The sequence below is a fragment of the Aulonocara stuartgranti genome (assembly GCF_965226115.1).
Source record: "Aulonocara stuartgranti genome assembly, chromosome: 20".
Taxonomy (NCBI): domain Eukaryota; kingdom Metazoa; phylum Chordata; class Actinopteri; order Cichliformes; family Cichlidae; genus Aulonocara; species Aulonocara stuartgranti.
This window is the reverse complement of record NC_138956.1, coordinates 20,002,006-20,023,351: the sequence shown is the minus strand read 5'-3', so window position 1 is coordinate 20,023,351 and position 21,346 is coordinate 20,002,006. Positions and strand designations below refer to the sequence as shown.

The window sequence follows — 21,346 nt, the reverse complement described above, 5'->3', positions numbered from 1 at the left end:
CTATAAATTTCAAAACTAGATTATATCAAATGGTAAGATAGGCTCTTAAATGACTAATTTTTTCTACTCTACATTTCAATTTTGCTGATGATGGAAATGACCATGTAATGTAATGTAAAATATAAATGGTTCTCAACACAATCCTGTTGATTCTATTCTGGGCTATAATGGAAGATGAATCCACCTCTCAAATTATTACAGCTCCTTCAACCAGTTTCCAAATGGATGGTATCCTGTTAGACAGCAAAACGATCATGGTCTTAGGATTAAGTGGTGTTTTTATTTCTTGGTGAACATACTTGAGTTTTAGTTGACTTTAGTTTTCTAGTGTTAGTTTCAAGTTCCAGGGCTCTATGTACTACAAAGTAAGTTAAATATATACAGGGATTCTTTCCATTATTTGGATTCAATTGCCCTAACGTCAAACATCACAACTACTAAGTTAACTAAGTTTCAGCTATAAAATTAGAGATATAATTCTCCTCTTTCAAGGAACATTTGAATTCTCTCTCTAGCCCAAAATGGTTAAAGCATTACAGTGATGTGAACTGCACATGTTAACTAGTATCTAGAAGAAGCTGATTTTTCTGTCTGTGTTCAGACAACAGTACCTTCTGAATGCGTTGTGCTAACATGATACTTAAAATATCACCATAAAGCTTGTCTTCTCTTCCTTCCTAAAGCATCAGAGCTGGGGCAGGTGCTGTGCCAATGGTGAAAAAAAAGAGTTAAATAAATGTTTAAATTTGCATAACGCAGTTTTAGTTATTATTCTTTCAGCTGGAACCTTGATGTTGTTTAATAGTCTGAGAATAAGTAAAATACAAATACAAAATGTAGGAAATGTAATATTCCCTAATTTAAAGTAACCAATTTATATTGTCCACAAGTACAAATAGATGCCCCTAAATTGTACGTGCTTTGGAGTTTGTATGTGCTTTTCGAGTTTTGGGAGCTGAAAGAGCCGGTTCTCTAAAAGGAGCCGGAAATCCCATCACTACAGAAAACCCTGGTTCACCCCAAAGTTACCCGGATAAGACAAAGTTCTGCTTCATAGTACAAACCTCAGAAAGTTAAAAAGAAAAAAAAAGATAAAAAAGGATAACCAGTACACCAAAAAACCCCGCACAACAGAAATTAAAGTAAGCTGCAATGAGTCAATGCTTATCAAGCCCTTTAACTTTGTGCAATACATGTTTTACAGTTTTATACCATTTGTGATGACAGACAAACTGTTAATACAATTTGTGATGACAGACAAACTGTTAATACAAAATAAACTTGTCACCCATTTAATAAAAATAAAACTTGTCAAATAAATAACCACAAAGTAAGCAGGTAGTTTAAGTTTATAAAGTATGCACAAAAAAACACTTTTTCAATAAATAACCACAAAGTAAGTAAGTAGTGTTTCTTTGTTTTGCCACTACAGCACTATTTACAATTTGTGATCAGAAGACATGGAAAGCACAAATGAAACACGGTATTAGCGATGGTAAATTCGATTCTTTTTACTGAATCGAGTTTTAATGAGTCACTTACCAAAGTGAATCGGTTTTTTAGTCATTTGATTCACTGTGTCAGTTGACCAGAGAGTGCAAACAATGTACATTTTCAATCAAACTTAATTTGTTTCCCTTTTCATGTAAATCCTACTGCTAAGATGAATGATTCTAAAAGAAAACAACAATTTTATAGAGCAAAAAAGAGCAAAAACATTTCTAAAATTAAGCAATTTCCTATCAAAGTTGCTTAATAAACATTTATTTTATTTTATTTTATTTTATTAGTATTTTCCTTAAATGTGTTAAATATATATTTTCTCATCTAAATGTCCACTGAGCTGTGAGCCAGGGGGCGGTAATGCGCCTTAACATTGGTTGCCAACCAAGAAGAAGAAGAAGCTGTGAGCCAGGAGGGAGGGGGTGAGCGAGTCCTAAGTGATTCGCTTAGGCAGAGCGATGCTACTGTGAACCGAGGAGCTATTTTCTTGATGTGAGCTTCTACTCAGGGTTTTTTCTTCCAGTTCAGAGCAGAAGTTTTTTTGTTACGATACTGGATGTTGTGTTTTTCTCCACAATTTTAATTATAAGCTAGATACATTGCTGCTAACAGCAACAGGGATGAGTCAGTGAGTCAGTTGGGCTTGTGAATCATGATTCATGAGTCAGTAAAGTGATTCTCGAGTATTGAACGATTTGTTCATGATTCGCGCATCACTACACGGTATTCACTGTTCGGTTTATAACTGCAGGCAGATTAAGGTTAAAAGACTGTAGTAAACGTAAGCCAGATTCTGTGAGGATTTCTACAAACAAAAACCTTTGAGATAGGAATTAGTAAATAGGAAGCCCAAGTTTGTCATTCTAACTTAAACATTGAGTTAAATTGTGAAACTAAATACTTTTTCTCTTCAACTCTTGCAGGTCTTGACTGCCACTACACTGCCAGCATTTTTGCAACAGCTCAGCAATGTTACTAATGGGAATTCTGAGCAAGTGGTTAACTCACCTAAAAATATTGATGCTGTTGTTCAAATCCTCAGAAATGTAGCCAACAGAACAGAATTATTCAGTATCTCAATCAATGAAAACTCAATGAAGGTACATGCTAGTTTACTGAAGTTTGAGTATTCTAAATAATACATGCTTTTTTTAAATTTTGTATTTGTTTATTCAATCTAATACTTTTTTTTTACTGTAGGATATCCTGATAACTGCAGGTGTTCTCACCACAGATCAGGCAAGGGACTCATGGAACTTTCTGAACAAAAACAATGAAAGTATCTCGTATAGCATCTCTAACCCTGACGGTGTTAGTTCATCATTATTGCAGTCTCTTGAAATAATAACAAAACACCTTGCCAGTTTCAATAATTCTGGTATTGACACGCCTTTTATCATCTTGAACAGAACTATATACACAAACCCTATCATTGGTGATTTTAATTCTTCAGTGGTGATAGAAATACCACAGAATGAGGGTAAAAATAAGTCAATCACAGTGATAACATTTGCCTCGCTGAATAATGTACTCCCTGCAAGAGAAATAGACAATTCATCGATTAAGGTCATCGGTGGCAGGGTTGTACTTGTTCAGTCCAGTGGCCAAATCAATAATATCTCTTTGACATTTGATATTTTAAATGATACACTGAGAGATCCAAAATGTGTCTTCTGGAACTTCAGTCTCCTTAATGGTCTCGGAGGATGGGACGATGAGGGCTGTGAAGTGGTAAATACAAATGAAACTGGAACTGTCACCTGCAACTGCAACCACCTGACCTCATTCTCTATCCTGATGTCACCAAACAGTCCAATTAGCCCAATTTTGGACTATATAACCTACATCGGAGTTGGCATTTCCATGGGTTCCTTGGTCATATGTCTCATCATTGAAGGCCTCATATGGAGAAAAATAAGAACGAATGAAACCTCTTACCTGCGTCATGTTTCCATAGTTAACATTGCTGTGTCCCTCCTGATTGCAGATATTTGGTTTATAATTGGAGCAGCCATTTCAGATGCAAATCATAAAAACCACTCAGCATGCACTGCAACTACCTTTTTTATCCATTTGTTCTACCTAGCTCTGTTCTTCTGGATGTTTGCCTCAGCTTTGTTGCTGCTCTACCGTACAACTAATGTCTTTGGTGGGGGTTTGTCTAAAGCATCTATGCTGGCCATTGGATTTTCTCTAGGCTACGGAGCTCCTCTAATCATAGCAACAGTAACTATAGCTGCAACTGCACCAGACAACAAATATATCAGAGAAAATGTAATCTGCTGGCTCAACTGGGATGAGTCCAAAGCTCTACTGGCGTTTGTGATTCCTGCACTTTCAATAGTGCTGATAAATCTCATTATCCTGGTTGTGGTTTTGTACAAAATTATAAGGAGAAGGGTTGGAACAACTGCTGCACAAGCAGGTGAAAAGAGCGTTTTACTGGTTATTGTCAAGAGCTTGGCTGTGCTTACACCATTTTTTGGAATAACTTGGGGTTTGGGAGCTGGACTTCTGGTGCATCCAAGAGACATAGGAATCAATATTGCATTCGCACTCTTCAATTCGCTACCGGTACAAATAAACTTTTTACCTTTTTATACCATAATAGCAGAATCTTTAATCACTGAATCCTTGATAACGGACATTACTCTGTCTTTTAAAAAAGGGCTTCTTTATTTTGATGTTTGGAACACTGCTGGATGGTAAGGTATGTACAGCTCAATTTTAAGTCAAGTTAATGAATAAGTGCTTATTGTTGAATTACTTTAAATTAATGTTAAATGATATAATTTGGTTTAACCAACAAAGTGCTTAATGTCTACAAACCTTTACTGACAAAGGAATATGAATTGTAATAATACTACACTAAAATCCTCTTGTCAAGTCAAACTTCTGCCTTTTAGTGCCATTTCATGGTTTCTCTGTAAATCCATATAAATGACTAATTCAGACTTGATGGTGAAAGTAGCAAACAGCAGGTGGGCCCACACTTCAATAAATAACAGTTATATGTATGTGTTCGTATCCCACACAAGCACACAAAAAAGCAAGATAAACATCACCATAGACTTACAAAAAGATTCCTTTTAGTGTTTGGCTGGGCATCATGAATTAATTTACTTTTACAGCTAACTTGTGCAACTTCCATTGTAGTGTAACATTTGAGATTTCACTTACCAGGTGCGGTCAGCAATATCATCATATGCACGACCGTCCAGAAGTGGGACAGGGGTAAGAACAGTTTTCGTGTTCCTTTTTTCTTTCCTTATTTTTGGATCTCAGCCAACTTGTTTTTTGTTTTGTTTTGTTTTTTCAAATATTGCATGATTTGTTTTTTGTATTGTATTTTAGAGCACAAGTGCTGGAAACTCATCGTCAAGTGGACTTCGATTTTTAAGGAACTGGAGACGTGGAAGAGGTAAATAACAATTAAAAAATTAACATAAAGATGCAGGAAAAGCTGTGTGTTGTTAGGTGTGCTTGTACCTTAATCAGGCAGTCCAACACAGAAAACAATTGGATGGGTTGCACATTAACACAAATTAATTTTTTTAATTTTATTTATTCATACAATTATTTTACTTCTTACTTCAGTGTCTACTGTGTATTATTTTTTGCCACAGATTAACTATACTGCTCTGTTTTTTTTAGATGGCTACAACATGACATCCAGTGCATCCAGTGATTTACATTCAGCTAGCAACACATAATGAATGCAGAAATCTGTGGTTATTCAGATAACCAACAAGAAGTCAGGCTTTTCTTTGTTCCTTTTTTCCATAGTATCAGTGAGTTAATCTGTTGTGTTTTTATTAATAGCTTATATAATATTTAATCCCAGAAGAATTTGGCTTGGTTTTTAAGGAAAACAAATAAAGAAAAATATGTGTGATCACCAAAATATTTTTGAATGGCATAATAAATTTTGGAATTGTAATCAAACTTTAAAAAAATTTATGTCATCGTTTTCATCTTTGATTTTGATTTGCATGCATGATTATCAACACAGCACAGAGCATAGATTTGTAGTTATACTAATAGATTTTTATCAATCTATAGATGTTTTTAAAGAAAAGAGTTGAGTGTTCTTATATTCTAAAGAGTGAATAGATTTGATGTCTGATGTAAACATAAGTAAAACATTGTACTTGCAATATACACAGAAATACAAACTACCTTTGTTTAAAAAAACGTTTTTGTGTTGGGGACATCTACTCAAAATCTTGCCGTTTCATTCTGTGTCAGTATGTATCATGGCACACAGTCCCACAAAGATCCACATGAAAACTGTTAATTGAGCTGTAACAATTTCATTCATTTGTAATTCAATAATTTCTGGTAATCTTTTATTTTGTGCATTTTGTGAAGTAGCCATGTGTTGTAAAGATGAAACAGATGTCAGGGAACTGTTGCACATTAGGTAGATCTTAATGCTGAAATTTCTCATACTCATGTTAATTTTACCCATATTTATTTTTTTATTTGCAGAACAGATAACTGTTATTCTAATTAGCACCTTCATAATCTTTACTGGCTACTCAAAGATTAACTAAGTATGCTTTCTGTGCGCCTTTTGTGCATTTAATGTGGTATGTTTTTGGATAGCTTTGACATGCCTTAATTTTGATCCTGATTAATAATGTATACAACTAGCTTTCTATTACTTTCTATTACTAATTATGTCCTGAATTTGTTAAACTTTTATTCAGAATTTGGTGATTTAAATCTTTTAAAAATACCAATCTTGTGTCAAACTCCAGCTTCACACACCCTGTTAATCTGGCAGATTTGTTTGAAGTATCCTAAAATCCAAATTCCTAAAACAAATAAATAAATAAATAAATAAATAAATAAAATAAAATAAAATAATAAAAACCTGAATTGGAATGACACACAGACGAAGTTCCTAATAGTGGTGTGCGGATCGATATTGAAATATCGATTCTTCCGATACCAGTAATTTATGTTCTAGAATCAATTTTCATATTAAAATATCGATATTTTAGTACTTTGGGGTAAATTTGTAGTGTTTCATTAACAGGAACAGTGGAAATAAACTATATCATTCGGATCGTCTAAATTGGAAGGAACTACTTCCTCTTACGCCTTTGTCATTTGTGAAATACGGCTGGATAAATGTGTAGCAGCCTCTGGCATGCACACTCACAGCAATGGCTGAGCATAAACGGAGTCATGTGTGGATGTATTTTACCTCCACAAACAGCTAAGACGCGGTTTGCGATACATGTGGCAAGACAGTGAGGTGTTGTGACAGCACCATTAACCTCGTCAAACACCTGAGAGTAAATCATAGAATATGATGAGCTTATGTTGAGGCGAACTGAAGAGGAGTAGAGGGACAGACTCAAGCGCAGACCACAAACTCCTTTCGAACAAGAGTGAATTTATTTACAGTGATCTGCCACAGTGCAATATATATACAAAGGTGTTTGGGGGAAAGGGCCAGGGTTCCAGGGTCCAGGAGTGAAAGGGACCGGAGTCCAGGGGAGGGGGTTTCCACACACAAACAGCTCCTCTTTTCTCCACCACTCTTCTTGCTCAGTCACAGTTGCACAGGGAACGGGTCCGGTGCCGATCTGCGATGCGTTTGTTGTTCTCTTTTGTGCGTAGTAGGGCCGCTTGAGTGGCCCGCCAAACTCGACAACACCTGTGTAAATTCATTTCTTTTGAATTAATCCCTTCTTCTGAAAAAGAACCTCTCCTGGTTTAAATGGCACTTTGGATTTCCTTACTTTCTGTTCCGCTCCCAACCCCAAATAGATGCTGACAAGCTGACACAGTAACATGGAAGAGGAAAAGAAGTTGGAAGGAAAAAAAAAAAAACCTAATGCCTAACAATGAAAAATGTAAAATAAGATCAATAATAATAATAATAATGATAATAACGGTAAAAGATGAAGCAACAAGTTTTTAGTTTCTTGTTTATTCCAAATGATCATCCAGATGTATGTGACATGTGATGACAAACACCATGTTTGTCATCACATGCTTAAACTCATCATATATTTTTACATATGCTGAACAGGCAGTCAGACATGCTGTCACTGTGGGGTAGATAACTGCATGAACACCATACGGCAGGGGTCTCAAACTCCAGTCCTCGAGGGCCGCCGTCCTGCAACTTTTCCATGTGTCCCTGTTGCACAACCCGTTCTCACTCCCGACGCGTAACACACCTAGTAGGTCATTAGCAATACTATAGAACTTGACTGCATGCTGAGTTGGAAATTCAGCCATTTGATTCATGTTACAGCAGCTCATGAGTGAATGAACATGGTGCAATAAAAGTATTTTTAGAAGTATATGTTTCCAAATACATGCATTTACTTACTCGATGTTACAATATTTCTGAGAGCTCGTTTTTAAGCCTCCCAGTTATCAGTTTTGTGATCACACTATTGCTTTAACATTATTGAGACTACACAACACATTCATCCCTGACCTCCTCATATCCAGCTGAACAGGATTACTATACTGTGTAGATTTACAAATTCTTTCGTGGAACATCGAAATCCATTGTGTTGTGTAGATTTTTAACATATCTCCTGGATCATTACTAACTGTATGTTTGGTTTTACTTGTAGAGTTGTTGTAAGACCAGACAAGGAGCTCGAAAAATTTTATGGTTCCCAAAACAAAACAAGCCAAAAACAAAAAAAACAATGAAAATAATGACATAAACCTTTAAAAACAACTGTGTGGAAACGGTAAGAGTATGCAGATCATCCAGCAGAGGGCACCATTATATCAAAAAATCGTTCAAATGTGACTTAAAGATTTATTAACCCTCTCAGGCTCAAATTAAGTTTTTGTTGCTAATGTACAAAAGAATACCTCCAGTGGTACTTCTGAGGGGAAAAAAAAAAACTCATAAAATATGTATGTGGGGTAATCAGGTTGTTTAGCTTTTACTTGTTGCAAATCTGCAACGCCTGCCTTGACAGGGTTAAATTAAACACATCTATTAAAGTATAGTTACTACTTTTCAAAGGTGGTGGCTGTAAATGCTGCACTTGAAGCACAGTCCTTACCAGTTAGGGCTTTTTAAAGAGCTCGAGGTGAAATATTGAGGACATTTTTTTCCCCAAAAAATGTTACATGTGTCATTTATAGAAGAGAAATAACAGCTTTTGAAAAATTAAAAATCGATCTGAATTCTGAGAAACCTAAAAAAATAAAAATAAAAATCCAGCTGTAAAATGAACAGTGCAACAGATTTCACAGAAGCTGGTGAAACAAACAAACTAAATTCATTGTGGTTGGAATCTGTTTTAATCAAGATTTGCATGGATTCATGCACATTCTCCACTTCCTGGTATCAAACAACAAACATTTTACAGTTGTTACACCCCAGCCCAGGGAAAACTGGCGTGCAACAGAAGAAAAATAAAAATAAGGAGAAATGCCCCCACACTCCCTGCTCTCAAGGAAGACGAACCAACAAAAAACAGCTACCACGGATTTCACAACAGCCTGTCAATTTATCAAGTCCCAAAAGGTAGCAGGCGTCAGGGTGAGCATGGCCAAAACAACAAACAAAAACTCTAGAAATGAAATGCAGCTGGCTTACCTTCACAGAAAACCCCAAACGAAAATTACAGGTGTCTTACCTGCCTCCCTAACCAAAAACAGGAGAAAAGGTTCCCAAAGAAAAATGGCTTCTCACCCCTACAGCTACCAAGTAAGACAAAGTATCGACAACTATTTACATCTATATACAACAAACTATTTACAACACAGGGGGAGATCGCAACAATCCATCCATCCATTCGCTACCGCTTATCCTTTTCAGGGTCGCGGGGGGTGCTGGAGCCAATCCCAGCTGTCATAGGGCGAGAGGCAGGGTACACCCTGGACAGGTCGCCAGTCTGTCGCAGGGCTAACACACAAGGACAGACAACCATTCATACTCACATTCACACCTAGTGGCAATTTGGATTATCCGATTAACCTATCCCCACAAACTGCAAGTCTTTGGACGGTGGGAGGAAACCGGAGTACCCGGAGGGAACCCACGCAGACACAGGGAAAACATGCAAACTCCACACAGAAAGACCCGGCCTGATGGTGGAATTGAACTCAGGACCTTCTTGCTGTGCGGCAACAGTGCTAACCACCGTGCCACCGTGCTAACCACAACAGCAACAATGACAAACTGAAATATAGGGCTTAAATACATAGAGGGAGCTATCAGGGAATGGACAACAGGAGGGAAACACAGCTGGGGCAAATCAGAACTGACGAGACAAGGAAGCGTAAACTGAACACACTGAGATAAGACAGACCTTCAAAGTAAAGCAGGAAACACATAACAGTCACGCCTAAACAAAACACTGACAACATTGGATTGTAACACAGTGCTCAGGATGACTTCATTTACATGCAACAATTTTGTTTTTTTCTTTTAAAGAAAAAAAAAAAGGTTCAAATTCATATTCTGAATGATCACTTTCCCCCCTGTAAACCTCTCTGATATAAAAAGCATTTAGATATGGAAAAAAACAACTGAGTCACTGACTCAAAGCAAATAACTATAAAATATGATACAAAATAAGCAGCCCGAGCATCTTCAGGTCATGGTGTTGCTCACAGTCCCATCACAGAGGGAAGCACAGCAGCACCCGTGGATGGAAGGAGAGTGCATTCAGTCCACTCAGACGGACTATCTCATGTCCGAATCAGGGACTTTCCAGTTCAACTGGAAGCCTTTGTCGTAGACTTCATAGAGCACCTTCGTCACGTAATGATTCCCTCCTTCCTGATACAGCTCCAGGTACTTCCTGTAAAGCTTCAGGGCCGTGCATGAGTCCTCCATGCTGTCGTGGGTTTCTCCCTGGATGTTGAGGCCTGTGGACATGAAAAAAAAGGTCAGGAATGATTAAAATGAAAGTGTTCAGCTTCAGATTACAGTGTGGATATGAGGAATTAACACGTACGCTTTAGTGCATGAACTCAAAAAAGCCTATAAATACTTTGTTGTTCAGATTTAATTCCAAGATGAGTTTGATGACAACTAAAACATCATGAACTATACTGACTTAATACTGAATACTTAACTTAATACTGACAGTAATATGAGCGGATTATCCAGTTTACATATTTAAATCCTAATCCCTCTCACTGTAATAATGTGATTTAATTCGATTACAGACTCATATTTGGATTAGATTTTTGTTTTTTTTATTTCTACTAACTTACCAAGAAAATACCAAGCAAGGAATTTCGTGTCGATAACTTGATCTTTGGGAACCTTAAGAAACAGAAAATAAAAAACATTAAAATCAAAGCACATCTATAAAAAAACATCTCTAAACTATATGAACTAATTTGAAATATATAACAGATGAAATAACGTACCACTAAATTAATGACACGAAAGTCATTCTGCAGGCCGTGGCCGACGAAGCGAACTCCTGCATTGATGAGGAAGCGTAGCTTCAGGTAGGTCGACTTCAGCGTGGTCACGTGCTTAGAGGATACTGTGGCATCCAGGTCTCCAGGTTCGATTCCAGAGTATTTTGTCAAATAGTCGACCACCTGGAAGAACAAATTGACAAGTTAGCGGGTGGATCCTTGAAACATTATATATTCATTCTTTTAGGTCATCGTGGTCTTTTCTCTCTGCAGCTTCTCACCTGCTCCTGAGTGGAGATGTAGTCATCGATGAAGGGGACCCCCTCGTTGGGTCCCTGACCCCTTACACAGGTGATCCTGGCCACAGACATCTGACTGGGCGTGATGGTCGATTTGGTGCCGTCGCTATGCAGCACTGCTTCCTCCTGCAAACGCACACATTCAGGGGTCAAATTTGTTTTAAATACTTGAGTCAGATTAGCTGAACTACTGAAAATATGTATTAGGAATATTTAAAATTGTTTTTGATCCTATATTATAATTAATGATGGTATCATAGCCAGACTTACCTCACTGAGCTTTACAAACTCAGCGTCCAGCCCCACCAGGTCACCAGCCTGCGGCATCTCACTGACTGTGAGTGGGATGAAAGTGGCGTCTGTCTTGCTCTGCTTCTGAGTCCGATATAAGTCGGATTTGACTTCAGACTGATTGTGCTGACACTCACTGCGGAGGTCGTATTTGGTGTGGTAGTTTCTCTTGGCGTAACACAGGATGGCTGGCACTTTCCAGCTCACATCAAACTGTGCAGCCTCAGTCTGAAAACAAAAGGAAAAACATTTTTAAATGACTGCACACATTAAAGTTAGCATGAATAAACAAGCAGGAATCTTATCTAGGATCCTTACCTGCTCAATCGGCTCAATGAGGAAGTCATTGAAGAGGTACCACTGCTGGCGAGAGACTCCCTGAAATAATAAAATCATTTTGAATGTTAAAAATGAAACTTTTTGTAGTCAGCAGATGTCAAACTTTTCTTATCTAAGCGTCGCTCACCTCTTTTCTTTGATGGTAGGTCTCACCCACTTTGATGTGTGCGACCAGATTACCACCCGCGCCAGCGTCCAGGATGTGCGGCACCGTGGCCACCAAGTCATACAGAGAAGCTCCCTCCGCCTGTTCAGCAGCACTTAACTAGTAACAGAAAGTGCAAATAATTGTAAGATAAACTTTTTCATTTCACAAAAGTTGAGAAATTCATGTGTTACAGAAACAAAAACACTAAAACCAACCTATAGTTCAATATCTACAGATTAGTGTAATAATGTTTTAAAAATATTGCTCCTGGAAATATGGATTTAATTTTGAAGTGAAATTTTAACTCAGTAATGAAAAGTTACTCAGTTATTTCTTCAAGTGCAAAGATCAGCTGAAAATCTAAAGTCCTCACCTCCTCGCCCTCAGGCCAGCTGCTGATCTCCAGTCTCTGACTTTTGCTGAGGGACATCTTGAGAGTGGCGGGGATCCACACGTGACGCTGATCCTGATCTGTCTTCTGCATGGATTTGTTGAAGGTGTACTATAAAAACAGAAACATGGGCAATCATGTAAATAATGAACAGATAAATCATTACTTTCTTTTAACTGTATTTAAACACAGTGAATCAGTGGCTTACCTCGGCCTGAACCTTCCAGAATTCGGCCTCTTTGCTGCTGTTCACCTCACAGTTTATCACCAAAACATCTGGGAGACGTCGAATGTTGCGTGTCTGCACCTACAGTGTAACACAAAGAAATGATTACCCTGCACAACAGGTAACAATCAACCATAAATGAATTGTCATTATGAGTGAATGAAAGCTGTAACTCACTGTGGGCTGATACTTGTCACAGTTTCCACACCATGTGTGAGATCTCTGCTGCAGGCAGATGCTTTTCTTCAGGATCTCAGCAAAGTCGTGCTCCTTTATTCTTTCTCCTGAAGTGTCAAAGTACAATGAATATCAGTGTATACATCAAATCAAGCAGATATTTCCCTCTGCTCATTCAAAAACTAAATTAATTCAAACCATTATGTAATCATTAATAGTTCAAGTTTCAAAGACAGAGTAATTCACAGTCACAGATATCCATGCTCTCAGTGCTCTCAGACTCACCTTGAGAGTCAGGGTAATGCATGTTGAACAGCAACACGAGGGAGGAGTAGACTGTTTCTATGCCACAGAGACACGGGCTGCGGTTCTCAACTTCAGAACAAAACAGCTCTCTAATGACAGAGTCGCCAGGGGAGCCCAGAGAACTGCAACACAAACACAAATCAGTTTCAGAAACCAGAAGGAAAACTCTGCATTTATAAACAAACATAATGATAAGACTGGGACAGTGTCCAGTAAGAATGCAGGTCAACAACGATGTGTTTTACCTACTCCTGGTCGTCCTGTAGGCCCGTGGATCCTCCTGCTCCTGTGTCTCCTGGAAGAGCTGGTAGAGGATGAAGTGATTCCATCTCTGGATTAAGCGACCTAGCTTGACTGTTCCTGTCGTCTCCTCATAGTTTTTAACAAGTTTTTTCTAGTTTGATGTCTTTAGTGTGATGATGTTATTCTGATGTGAATAACTTTTTTATTTATGCTCTTTTATAAATTAATATTTTATGCGTATATACATGCCTTGTTAGTTTCTTACTTCATGATATACAAGAAAACATTGACAACTGTGATTAATAAAGAATTGTCTAGCAGACCAACCACTTATTAGATCAGAACTTTTAAACTTACTGACAACTGGGCTGAATTAACCACCCTGCTCGCATTTCTGTTGTTTTTAACAGAGGCAGCCCAGTTACTGTTTTTAAACTGTTCTTGTTTTTTTTCAATCCCTCCTTTACGTTCAGGCTGCCCAGACATCCACTGCATGTCTTCCTGTTGCAGGTGTTTGGAGCCTGACAGGAAGGGCATGGTTTGGTTTTTGGCTTTGTCATTTCTGCAAATGAAAATGGAACATGTAGGGATTATTTCAGGTCTGTTTTGGTGAAATGATTACAAAAATAATTTATGACCAAAGAAATAACTTATATTACGAGGCAGTATTACACCATATTTAGAAAAAAAAATCAATTACGAGATTAAAGTCGTTAATATTGAGTTAATTACGTGAATAGGGTTAAAAAAAACTGAATTGATTACAGAAAAGATACATTGCTAAAATCGAGCAGCACTAACATTAGCTGGGTGGCCAAGCAAGTGTCTTACACATGAGAATACATCACCAAAAAAATTAAATAAACTTTTGCAGAAGTAGTTCTCTTGGTACACAGACTGCTCTGTGAAAACATTTCAAGTTTAATATCAGTTTAACATGCAAATTACCCACAGTTTATTACAACTTACTTAGCTAGGATCTGCCTCGTGTCGAGTCGAAAGATTCGCTGCAGGACCGTGAGTTGAAAGATACATTTACTACGACTCCCAAGATGCATTGCAGTAAAAACCATCCAATCGCCTTGCTTAAGATCTGTTGACATGTCACTAAAGGCGCGCTGTAGATAAATATTGCAATTTGTAAAAAATAAAATAAAAAAATAAAATTTGCAATTTGTAATTACATAATTAAACACTGGGCCAGTTTATTTTCGTATTATCGCTGGTTATTATTTTAGAGTAAATAAAGGAATAACGGGTAGCACCAAGCTGTTGTTATCTTCATTTCCATAGCAACGGCGTTTGAGGATTATGGGTAGTGTGCAGTTACGGGATTAGTGCGCCGTCTGCATAAATTGGTCTGATTGGTTGGAGCCGAGCGCATCCAAAACTAACAGTGGTGGAGTATGGAACGCCAGGACTGCCATAATGAATTAATTAAATACACCATTAAATAATTAATTAAATGTGGCAATAATTAATTAAAATTGGAATTAATTAATTAAATAAATAGTTATGACACATGTAATTAATTAATTATTGACACATTTAATTAATTATTTATGTATTTCACATTTTAATTAATTATTGACACATGTAATTAATTAATTATTGACACATTTAATTAATTATTTATGTATTTCACATTTTAATTAATTATTGACACATTTAATTAATTATTTAATGATATATTTATTTATTTCATTTTGGCAGTCCTGACGCCTGGCTCTCGTCATGAAATAATTTTATCTGTCAGCCTCACCCATCAAACTCAGGGGGCGGGGTTAACGCTGCCCATGCAGCTTCTCTAACATTTGATTGGTTGCCGTGCAAAGTAAGTCAAAACAGGTCGATCCTAGAAAATCGATTGCTTGTGTAGACTTGGGGCAGCCAGTTATCCCAGAATGCAGATCAAATCACAAGCAGCAATGGTGGTGGTGTAGTTTTAAAATACCCCGTTTTTCTGTCACCAGCTACACTTTTAACAGTGTTTTAGCCGCGAATGTCGCGACGTATGTCTGGTCAGGTTGTCAACATAGAACATGTTTGCAAAAGTGCTCAGATGTTTTCAGAGATTTCACTAGCTCTGCTAACAGTTAGCATGCAGAGTGCACCGAGGGGGTTACGTTAACCGGTTTGTTTACATATTCCACTCTCCGTGTTCCACATGTTGCATTCGCAGATTCTCATTTTCACCGAACGATCGTATCTTTCCGCCTGGTCTTGTGTCTCTGTGCTTCTGTAACATAAAGAACGAGCTGACATTTTTCTCACGAAACCAGCGATCAGCTCAACAGACCCTCAGTTTACCTGCATGCATCCTCCTCCTCATCTGTCAGCTGTTTAACACCTGCTGCTAATTCAAGAAACACGCCTAGTTACCTGGTGATAGTCACAGTTTAACTGGGCAGCCGGTGCTCGATATAACGCAATGTCAGCGCATTTTTCTGCACAAGATAAGTAAATATAGTGTTTTCCCCGAGCGCAGAGCTGCTGGAGCTCGTTTCCTTACAGAACACTTTATAGGCGAACAGCTTTATCAGCGGCTGATGTCCAATCACCGGCACACAGCTTTCAAACCTCAGCTGAGTTTTAGCTCTCAGTGGTTAAACGCTGGACTTCATTCACTCAGGTTCTGTCTGTCGGGTCACGTTTACTTCGCTGTTTTATTTACAACTGAGCAAATCGGTTTGGCTGAGGTTAAAGTTACGTTTCATAACTGCATAGTTTCACAGACGTTTAATGGTTCACTGGCACATGTGTTAGACTGAACTATCATCTAAATATCATCTGTTTTTTAATAGTTATTCAACTGTATTCTAAGCACCAGCTGTCTGTTAGAATGTGATTTTTTTTCTCTCTCTGTTGGCAGAGGGATAAAAATGCGCAGGAAAATCTGACATGCATGGCGAACTTCACCGACGATATTTAGGGAGGAATAAACACACATCAAACATAAATGAACCATTTGTCTGTCTCCATAATTGAGAGAATTTTCTCTTCTTATGTCAACACTCTCTCTCTTTTTTTTTTCTTTTTTTTTGCTTTTTCGGTCATGTTATGTTTACCTGTCAAAGGCTTGTTACAAACTATGAAACACATTGTGCAGACTTCTGGATGTTAGAAGAAAACTAATACTGCTCATGAATGAGACTAAAGGCAGGAAGGTGTCCTTTAAAACTAAACATGTTAATAGGACCTCCCTATTTATATCATAGTTTATGATATAGCACGTGTATTTCAGTAATAGCCTGCTGAGGCCACTATACGTGCTGGCCTCATATCAAATGTGAAGGCAGACTGAGTCTATGTTTGACGTTTTTTATATCTAATCTTCCTTTTCAAACATTTAAACAGCAGCGAGTCTGCAGCTGAGGGAATACAAATTCAAATTGTCGGAACAGGTTTGCTTGTTTCTTGGATTCATTTGGTGATTTATTAAATGTATAACTGTTATTCTAATCTGCTGCCGAGTCTCTTACACTTTTCTTTATGCTGTATATTTTCACGTCTCTGGAATAGTTGGCAGTTAGATAGTCAGCTGGGAAACTTTGTGTTAACTCATGGAGCTGAGGATATCGTGGATATGCTGACCTCGCTGCGTGGTGTACAGAGCGAGGTCAGCATGATTAATATTCACAATAAAAATATTAGCCGAACATCATGAAGTCTGTATGTGTTTCATAGTGTCGAACAACCTTTGTACAGTTAAAGCCAGCAGTTACTACATGACGGAAACACCAACGTTATCTCTTTTATGTGTTTATACACAGGTCACGCTGATTACTGAACAAAAACCCAAAGATCAGATGTTAAACAGATTTATTTGCTCTCTCTCCTCCTTAAACATGTTTTTAATGTTAGTTATAATTCAGAATTGGCGACTGAAACACGTAGGACACATAAGAACATCAGGAAATAAAACATCGATAAATATAACCTCAGTAAAAGAAGTCAGCGGGGGTTACTACAGCTGTGTACCGGGGCCTGCGCTTTGTCGGTGGGATTGCTTGTGAGGCGAGCGGGTCTATCCCACGCTTTGCCGTGAGACTGGGCAGACATCTCCGAAATCATCGAAACACTTTTGCAAAGAGGCTGTATCTTGACAAACCGACCAGACACATGAAGATTAAACCACTACATTCTCGGCTAAAAAAATATTAAAACGGTATTTGGTAACACACAAACAGGGTTTTTCAAAGCTCAGTTCTGTTAGCTTCCACATGCCGGTTGTTGTGTGCTAGAAACAATGGCCACCAGGCCAAAGCAATGGTTTTGACTCGATCAGCGTTAACCCCGCCCCCTGAGTTTGATGGGTGAGGCTGACAGATAAAATTATTTCATGATGAGAGCCAGGCGCCAGGACTGCCAAAATGAAATAAATAAATATATCATTAAATAATTAATTAAATGTGTCAATAATTAATTAATTAAATGTGTCAATAATTAATTAAAATGTGAAATACATAAATAATTAATTAAATGTGTCAATAATTAATTAATTACATGTGTCATAACTATTTATTTAATTAATTAATTCCAATTTTAATTAATTATTGACACATTTAATTAATTATTTAATGGTGTATTTAATTAATTCATTATGGCAGTCCTGGCGTTCCATAGTGGAGTGGTGGATGAATCTATAAATGTGTTTTACGTGTGAAATGAAAATAATAAACCTAACAAAGGATTATATACGTTAAATCTGCGCACTTTCAGCTCGTGAATCACTTTGGAAAACACTGTGTGATGGCCACAACATGAAGCGATTTTATTGTTGAATTATCAGTGATACTTTCATGTGTTTTTGTTGAGAAATGTTAACGATGTCATTAAAAGAAAGCATTCAATTGGGGGGGGGAACCCTAAGCATTTATTAAACCTCATGTTTTCCTTTAAACGTTTTATTTTGCTTTATATTTTAGTGATACTCTGGTAGAGAGGCTCTTATACTGTTAATTCAGCATATACTAAAAAAAATAAAAGCCTTTAAAAGCCTATTTCTGGACAATTATTATTTTATAATTATATAATTATATAATCAACTATTTTGCAATACTTCCAATCAACACACATCAAAAGAAAAGCTTGTGATGGCATCACATGAGATAACTTAAAGCTCAAAGGCTGTTCCATTGACATGTAACCAATCACTTCAAAGCACAAAACCTCTAATGTCATAGTCTTTGTGTGTGTGTGTGTGTGTGTGTGTGTGTGTGTCCTGTCTGGCACTGTAGCAATCAGAATTATTGTCTGAAGGCCAAGAAAAATGCCCAACAGATTTACTTTCCCAAGTGGGCCTTTTGCTATACTGGTCCACTTGATTGTCATAGTTTATTTGATCTTTATTACTTATTTTTATTCTAAGTTATTGTAATCAGGCCAGACTCGTGGACGGGAAAGAAAAACAAAAAGAAAAGTTCAGAAGAAAGTTAACAGAAGGAGAGGGAAAGAAAAAGGAGAAAAGAGATAGAGAGAAAAGACAATGAAAATCTGCTTCATCACCTTTGTCTTTGTGTCCTTTTTTTTCTCTTTTTCTTTTCCTGGATCACCTGTTGAGAAAGAAAAAAGAAAAGAAGCAGAAGAAGACTAGAGCAATAGAATAAACAACATCACGATGATCTATGGGAATATAACAGTAAATACTAAATGTTAAACATTACTGTGCAGCACGTAAGATCGACAGCGCACAGTGTGCTTTAAGGTAGGAGCCAAAAAGGGTGTAGTTTGTGTGTATGAGCACCCGTGTGTACACCTGTGAGCATGAGCGCGCTTGTATTTAAAAGGTTCCATGTAATGATCTGTTAGAGGGTGTGGGGGGGCCACAGCCCCGTCCACCAGGGCATGAAGCAGGTATGGAGGAGATCAAAACTCCAGACATCCAGAGGCCCTCAGAACACAAGAGACCAAGGAAGACTAAAAGAGGGGCTGCAGCACCACTATCCCAGAAAGAGCTGAGGAGAGTCCCAGATGAGGGGTCACTCAACAGCCGCGGAGCATAAGCTGTTGAGTGTTCATATAGATTTTAAATAACATACCAGTTGATACTGACATATTTTTGTTACATTTGCAGTGTTGTGGTGTTATATTCTCATGATTCTGTTCATTTTATGAGTATATCCTTCTGCCTTGCTTCACATATTTAATGCTGCTTGGCTAGTTTTAGTCGTGCTAGCATCAGTACAGGTAGAAACAGAGAAACATCAGAGAATCTGCCATGCATCGCCCCATCTAAATACAAATGGAAAGTACGAAAATAAAAATATAGATAACTTTATTAAAGCAATCAATGTTCCCAGTGTTCCCATGGTGAAAACACATTTTTTCATATTATGTTCAAGTCAGTTGTTATCCAATTTTAAAACTATAAAATATAATAAAGTCTATTTTTAGTTTATTTTGTTAATAAATAGATTTTTTTAGGATTTTCAGAAACACTAACGTTATACATAGCAAAATATCTGTAGCCGTATGACAGCCATGTATAGTAGAAGTCCAAGATATTTCTACAACTCTAGCGTTAGGTTCTTCCAGTCAAACTTTTTCCCCTCACTGTAGATTTCTTGCAGTGTTTGTGTTTGTACAAAAGTGTTGCGTTTTTCAGCCCCCGCCCGCCCCCCAAATAATAATTAATAACAATAAAACCTTGCATACTTTGAGGATAAAAGTTATTTTATAAATGTAGAATGCAGAACTTTAATGAATAATAGTGAAGTTTGTTGAACTGAGTAAAAAGAAACCAACTGATAATTCAGAAGTCTTTTTGACAATCAAAAACAATAATTTTAAATTATAATATAATTAAAAAGATAATTAACACAAAGACGAAACTTAGCTTTAGCAAAGTTGCCATTTTTTTATTTAAAAAAAAGTGAATTACTCTTGTTTAGAGGCTCTAGACGAACTTGGTCCTACACCCAGGCCATTTTACCCTTCTATATAGCTTCCGGAAAGTTTTCTCTGTCTTTGAGTTCTTTTGGACATGTTTTCTTTCAATTTAGAATAAGAAAAAATATTTCTTAATCGCGACATTTTTGCTCCTTCATACCAACTCGAGTGTTTTTCCCCCCTTCTTCTTCGGTGCTTAACGGCAACTGGCATCCTTTTCGGCGCATCACTTTGAGGTCACTCAATACTGTCGCCCTTCCTGTGCCACTGACATTATGTACTCGAGCCAGCCGCCGTAATTTCCACCACCTTTAGAGTTACCTCCCGTGTATGGCAATGGGAATGATTTATTCTTACAAACTTCTTACAGTATGTTTAAAAAGAACAAAGAAAACAAAATGAATGCATATGAAATATAAAATACTAAAACAAATATAATAAACGAGAGTATATATACTAAACCTGTAGGCATTAATTATTTCATGCGTGTAGTTATTCGTGACTGCGCTACACACTGAAAGCAAACTTCTGACAAGCGTCATAATTCGGTTACAAGAAACGTTAAAGTTTCATAACTGCATACCTGTGTCTAATAACAAATGCATAAATGTTGTTGTTTTTTCATAATCAGTCGCACGGAAGTAGCTGTCAACGTGCGTAATCTGGGCGCTGCAGCTTTATAAGCAACTTTCTGGCAGACAATCACTTTTTGGCACACCACCTGTTGAGGATCATGGCCTCAGATTTGGTGCTGATTCTCATTCCCACCGCTTCACACTCGGCTGCGAACCGTTCCAGTGCGAGCCAGAGGCCATCACTCGACGAAGCCAAAGAACCACATCAACTACGAAAAGCAGAGATGAGATTTTGAGACCACCCAAGTGAAAGTCTTCCGCCACTTGGCTACGCCCAGAAATTCTGTCCATAAAAATAATTACGAACAGAATAGGTGACAAACGGGCAGCCCTGCTTAATGATATACAGCAGGAGAATGCATGGAGCACCTGTAATAAATACTGTATCAATAACAAGGTTAATAAAGTGTATTTCTTAACCTTTCAGTTTGTGGGTAATGTCGCAGGTTTGTTGTACGGACCTGTTTACACTGTCTCTATAAGTTTTGTAAACCAAAAACAAACAAACAAAGGCGTCTG

At 37.5% G+C, this 21,346-nt stretch overlaps 1 protein-coding gene and 1 pseudogene across 2 annotated transcripts in view; both read right to left on the bottom strand.

Moving 5' to 3' along the window:
- Positions 1-8,539: 8,539 nt before the first annotated feature.
- Positions 8,540-21,346, bottom strand: part of LOC309697709 (PAN2-PAN3 deadenylation complex catalytic subunit PAN2-like) — a 36,711-nt pseudogene continuing 23,904 nt past the window's right edge. Inside the window, exon 23 of the transcript XR_014280796.1 lies at positions 8,540-9,992. The product of XR_014280796.1 is annotated as a PAN2-PAN3 deadenylation complex catalytic subunit PAN2-like (transcript). The remainder of the gene's footprint in view (positions 9,993-21,346) is intronic.
- LOC309697711 (PAN2-PAN3 deadenylation complex catalytic subunit PAN2-like) lies at positions 9,983-19,917 on the bottom strand. Its single transcript, XM_082519828.1, has 13 exons — positions 18,810-19,917; positions 13,308-13,863; positions 13,038-13,180; positions 12,753-12,859; positions 12,558-12,656; positions 12,332-12,460; positions 11,938-12,075; positions 11,790-11,849; positions 11,451-11,699; positions 11,163-11,306; positions 10,885-11,064; positions 10,726-10,777; positions 9,983-10,374 (listed from the first exon to the last, which is right to left on the bottom strand). The coding sequence occupies exons 2-13, from the start codon at positions 13,385-13,387 to the stop codon at positions 10,190-10,192; spliced, it is 1,566 nt and encodes a 521-aa protein (XP_082375954.1). The 5' UTR covers positions 13,388-13,863; positions 18,810-19,917; the 3' UTR covers positions 9,983-10,189.

Excerpts from the sequence above, each read along its gene's own strand:
- LOC309697711 (XM_082519828.1), bottom strand. The coding sequence starts at position 13,387 with ATGGAATCACTTCATCCTCTACCAGCTCTTCCAGGAGACACAGGAGCA. Across the intron at positions 11,065-11,162 it reads ACATCTCCACTCAGGAGCAG|GTGGTCGACTATTTGACAAA; the intron begins GTGAGAAGCTGC and ends TTGTTCTTCCAG. Across the intron at positions 10,375-10,725 it reads CCTTGCTTGGTATTTTCTTG|GCCTCAACATCCAGGGAGAA; the intron begins GTAAGTTAGTAG and ends TCATGTCCACAG.